General features: G+C 43.8%; 1 protein-coding gene across 1 annotated transcript; it reads right to left on the bottom strand.

The window, feature by feature from the left end:
* Nucleotides 1-108: 108 nt before the first annotated feature.
* LOC106011982 (MAM and LDL-receptor class A domain-containing protein 1) lies at nt 109-3,854 on the bottom strand (the record flags this gene model as incomplete). The annotated part of the gene is given in 3 exon segments (XM_013083435.1): nt 109-249; nt 2,506-2,692; nt 3,741-3,854. Coding segments are annotated over 3 exon segments (442 nt in total), but the record flags the coding sequence as incomplete, so codon positions are not given.
* Between the last annotated feature and the right edge of the window lie 137 nt (nt 3,855-3,991).

Here is a 3,991-nt window from a genome sequence, read left to right as displayed (position 1 = left end):
ATCATCATCATCATCATCATCATCATCATCATCATCATCATCATGATGCAGTGCCAAAGATTTGAGAATGTCTAACAATTCCAGAACTGACCAGGCCAGGGAACAGACCTGTGACGTGATGGGTGGTGTGGTCAGTGTCCGGCCCTGTGCCCCCAGTCGATGTGCGGCCCTTGTGTTTTGACCAATTGAACTTGTCGACCGTGGACTGTGTGAAGTTACAGAAGTTTTCAAAGTCGCAAGACATCAGAACTGTGGATGGATTACCGTGAAGGTAGCTAGAATCTCAAAGACATCAGAACTGTGGATGGATTATAGGAAAATAGCTAGAATCTCAAAGACATCAGAACTGTGGATGGATTACCGAAAAGAACCCAACCGACGTCGGTGGGGTAACGGTTCTACACGTTGTGTCCTTGGGAGAGGCACTTTACACGAATTTTCCCCCTCTTCACCCAGGTCGGAATGGGTACCCAGCTATTGACAGTGAGTGAAAGATCTTATCAGTTTGTTAGTGTTTGAGCCCGTGAAATCCGCAGCTTCCACTCTATGCTTCCCTGGAAGCTGAGAATGTTTCTGAGAGTACTATGGTCTGCTGGGGTAATCTATAAAAATAGAGGGAAAAGCGCATTGAGCTTGCTTTTGAGTGGGGGTATGCGCGCAAAAAATTGCTATTTATTATTAAAATTAAGACGTGGGTTCGATTCCAGAGTGGGGAAGTTTGTTATCGAGTTAGTCTCTCTGTCTGTCTGTGTGGATGGAGTATGCCTCTCCGCAAGTGTTGTCCTTGATTATCATGGTTGATCGGAGCAGCCCGCCTCCTGAATGATCGAAATTGTGTTGTCGAAGCCGTAAAACATTTAGAGTTACGATGAAGACAACACAACGCAACACAACAGACGCTGTAAACCACACACATTCTCTCTACCTCACTCATCTATGCACCACACACACACACACACACACACACACACACACACACACACACACACACACAAACACACTCACACACGTACATACTCACACATGCCTACACTCACAAACAGACCCACAGTCCCACACGCATGATATAACTGAACACACACATTGTGAACAATAAGAATATTTCAGTACAACACATAATGAGGAGCGATCCGACTGTATTCTGACAGTACATGCTTCTCTTAGGTCATAGAAAAATGTCTATCACAAGATGATAAAGAAGGCAAGAGGATATCGGATGGTGGTAAAAATGACTGTCTGAATATTTCTTTGTTACACAGCAGATGCTTTGTTCTTTTGCTTCAACCCTTGTAAGATTCCAAGGTACCCAAAGATTTATTTTTCAAGTCCCAGGACCTGTCCCTGCTGGAAGAACAAGAGCTCAGTCCAGGAAATGTTCTCTTTGTTTCTGTCCAGGAGGGCGTTGGAATTGGCAGCTACAAGACAAGTCGCTACCTCAGACTTGCAAAGTTCTATCTGACATTTTTGGCCGTTTATAGTTCTTGTTCTTGTTTCAGGAAGCAACATCCCTGCACTCCGGACATGTCCATTGATGCTCCGTTGTTCTCTCCAAAAAAAGTCTGGTAAGCGAGAGGGACGGCGCCAGGCGTATGGACTCTGTAAAGACATCCCCTGTCCCTTCCCTGGTATAGGACTCTGTAAAGACATCCCCTGTCCCTTCCCTGGTTTAGGACACTGTAAAGACATCCACTGTCCCTCCCCTGGTATAGTGCTCTGCCAGGGCGACAGTTTTCTTCCCTCCCTTAGAAAATCCAAACATGAATAATAAAAATTTTTAAAATCTAAAAGGGAAACGGCGCAGGAGCGACGGAGAACGTGCTCCTTTGGCGACGCTTTCTCCAGTATCGTTGCTGAGGACTGAGGGGATGAGAGGAAGGAGGAGAGGAAGGAGAGGAGGAGCCAGAAAAAGAAGGGCGGGGAAAATGAGGAATCAGGAAAAAACAGACAGGCTCAAAATGAAAAATGAAAAACGTTTATAGTTACAAAGACCATGAGGTCAGAAACCAAATGTTCTATCCGCTCTATCAAAATCGTATACGGAGTCGTTATCAAGATATTCAAAGAATTGCATTCGAAACAGCTTGACATGGTGTGGAACTCGAAAGTTTTGACGTCAAATTTATCAAATTAAGCAGATAGAACGTTGTCATTCTGAGGTAGCAAAGTGTGAGAGACGGATGGACTCGTAGACGTTTTACGCTCCAACCCACTCAATGTAGGTCATTTATACAGGCGGGACTGGACCCTCGACCCTCTATGTCTGGGCCAACCCTGGCTCGCAGGGATGCAAAGTCCCAGCAGACAGACGGAGATACCTAGATTAAAAAAAACCAAAAACAACCCCAAACCCTCCACATGGGTTTCAAACTCAGGTCTTCTGCGAGCGACGACGAAGTGTTTTAACCACTACACCACTGATGCGCTTCAAGGCAAGTGTTGAAATGAAAACGAAGGAAAAACCCTTTGAGAACAAAACCAAAACAAAAAAAACAACAACAAAAAAACCTTTTTCGACTTTGAGGGAGGAGGGCAGCGACCCCGTGGTGGGGCTGGCGAGAGTGTGGAGAGATTGAAGCGCAGCAGACGACACAGTTGTTGGTCTCTTTGTGGTTGGGCACACTTCCGTTACTGTGACGTCATCAATGGCGATGTCTCCGTACGGCCCAGAGCCTCTCTTTCCCAGGAAGTCTATCTACGGTAGGAGCAACAATAGATCAATAGAGAGAAAGGACAAGACTTAGTTATAACAGACTAAATCTATCTATCTATCTATCTCTCTGTCTATCTATCTATCTATCTATCTATCTATCTATCTATCTATCTATCTATCTATCTAATGAACTAACGACCACCGTGTCATAGTTACGATCTTGGCCAGGTAAGTAACTGACCTCAATTTGACTACTGCGTGAAGAGAAAAACCCCAATGAAATCTCTGCCTCTCTATGGTGAGAATTTCGACACAGCCCACCTGGCCCTTACGGGTAATGCCACAAGCAGCCCGCCTCCTAGACTATTTCGATGGTGATGACAGTTGTGTAATTAAGACATTTTTACAGTAATACGTCAAACTGTTACCTCGTAAATTTTACGTGCAATACTGTAAAACATTATTCGTCATCTTCTTGGGTATTCTTATGAGGAAAGTCGCCACCAAGCGGCTATATAGTTGTGTATGTCTAGATCTAAGTGCAAAGATGGACCACAAAACATTTACACATAGAGAGATAGATAGATAGATAGATAGACAGATAGACAGACAGACAGACAGACAGACAGACAGATAGATAGATAGATAGACAGATAGGTAGTTCACACTTAAGATAGATAGATAGATAGATAGATAGATAGATAGATAGATAGATAGATAGATAGATAGATAGATAGATAGATAGGTAGATAGAGTCTCCTTGACTTAAGTAACGATGTCTGGCTTCAGGTTTTCCTGTCATGTCTGCAGTGAGCTATTTCTTTCATCCTTTGGCAATTGGATCGTTGAATTAACCTTCCACCCACCCCCAGCTGTGTGGATTGTTCAGGTGGTGAGTCTTATTTTTGTAAGCAAATGATCTTAAATCTTTGGCCAGTTGCCACATGAGATCGCATGAAAAAGTCGTATCGATCCCATACTACTTTAAATATTTGTTCAGTAATCGAAGGAGGAAGCTGTATGGATATACAGCTACCTTAAATCTTAGTTCAAATATCTGAGGAAGAAGTTGTATTAACTGCCATGCTACCTGAAATCTTTGTCCAGTCATCGAAGGGGGAAGCTGTATCGATCCTCGCGTCCAGGTATCGCCGTCCTTTGTCTGTTGACCTGTTCTCGTCCACACTGTTGATTTCCCATGTACCTGTCAAGTTTGATAGTCACTGATGTAACAGACAGACACACACACACACATGTACCTGTCAAGTTAGATAGTCACTGGTGTAACAGACAGACAGACAGACACACACACACATACACACACACACACACACACACACA

This window comes from Aplysia californica, unplaced genomic scaffold, assembly GCF_000002075.1.
Source record: "Aplysia californica isolate F4 #8 unplaced genomic scaffold, AplCal3.0 scaffold00232, whole genome shotgun sequence".
NCBI lineage: Eukaryota > Metazoa > Mollusca > Gastropoda > Aplysiida > Aplysiidae > Aplysia > Aplysia californica.
This window is presented reverse-complemented; position numbering and strand designations above follow the sequence as displayed.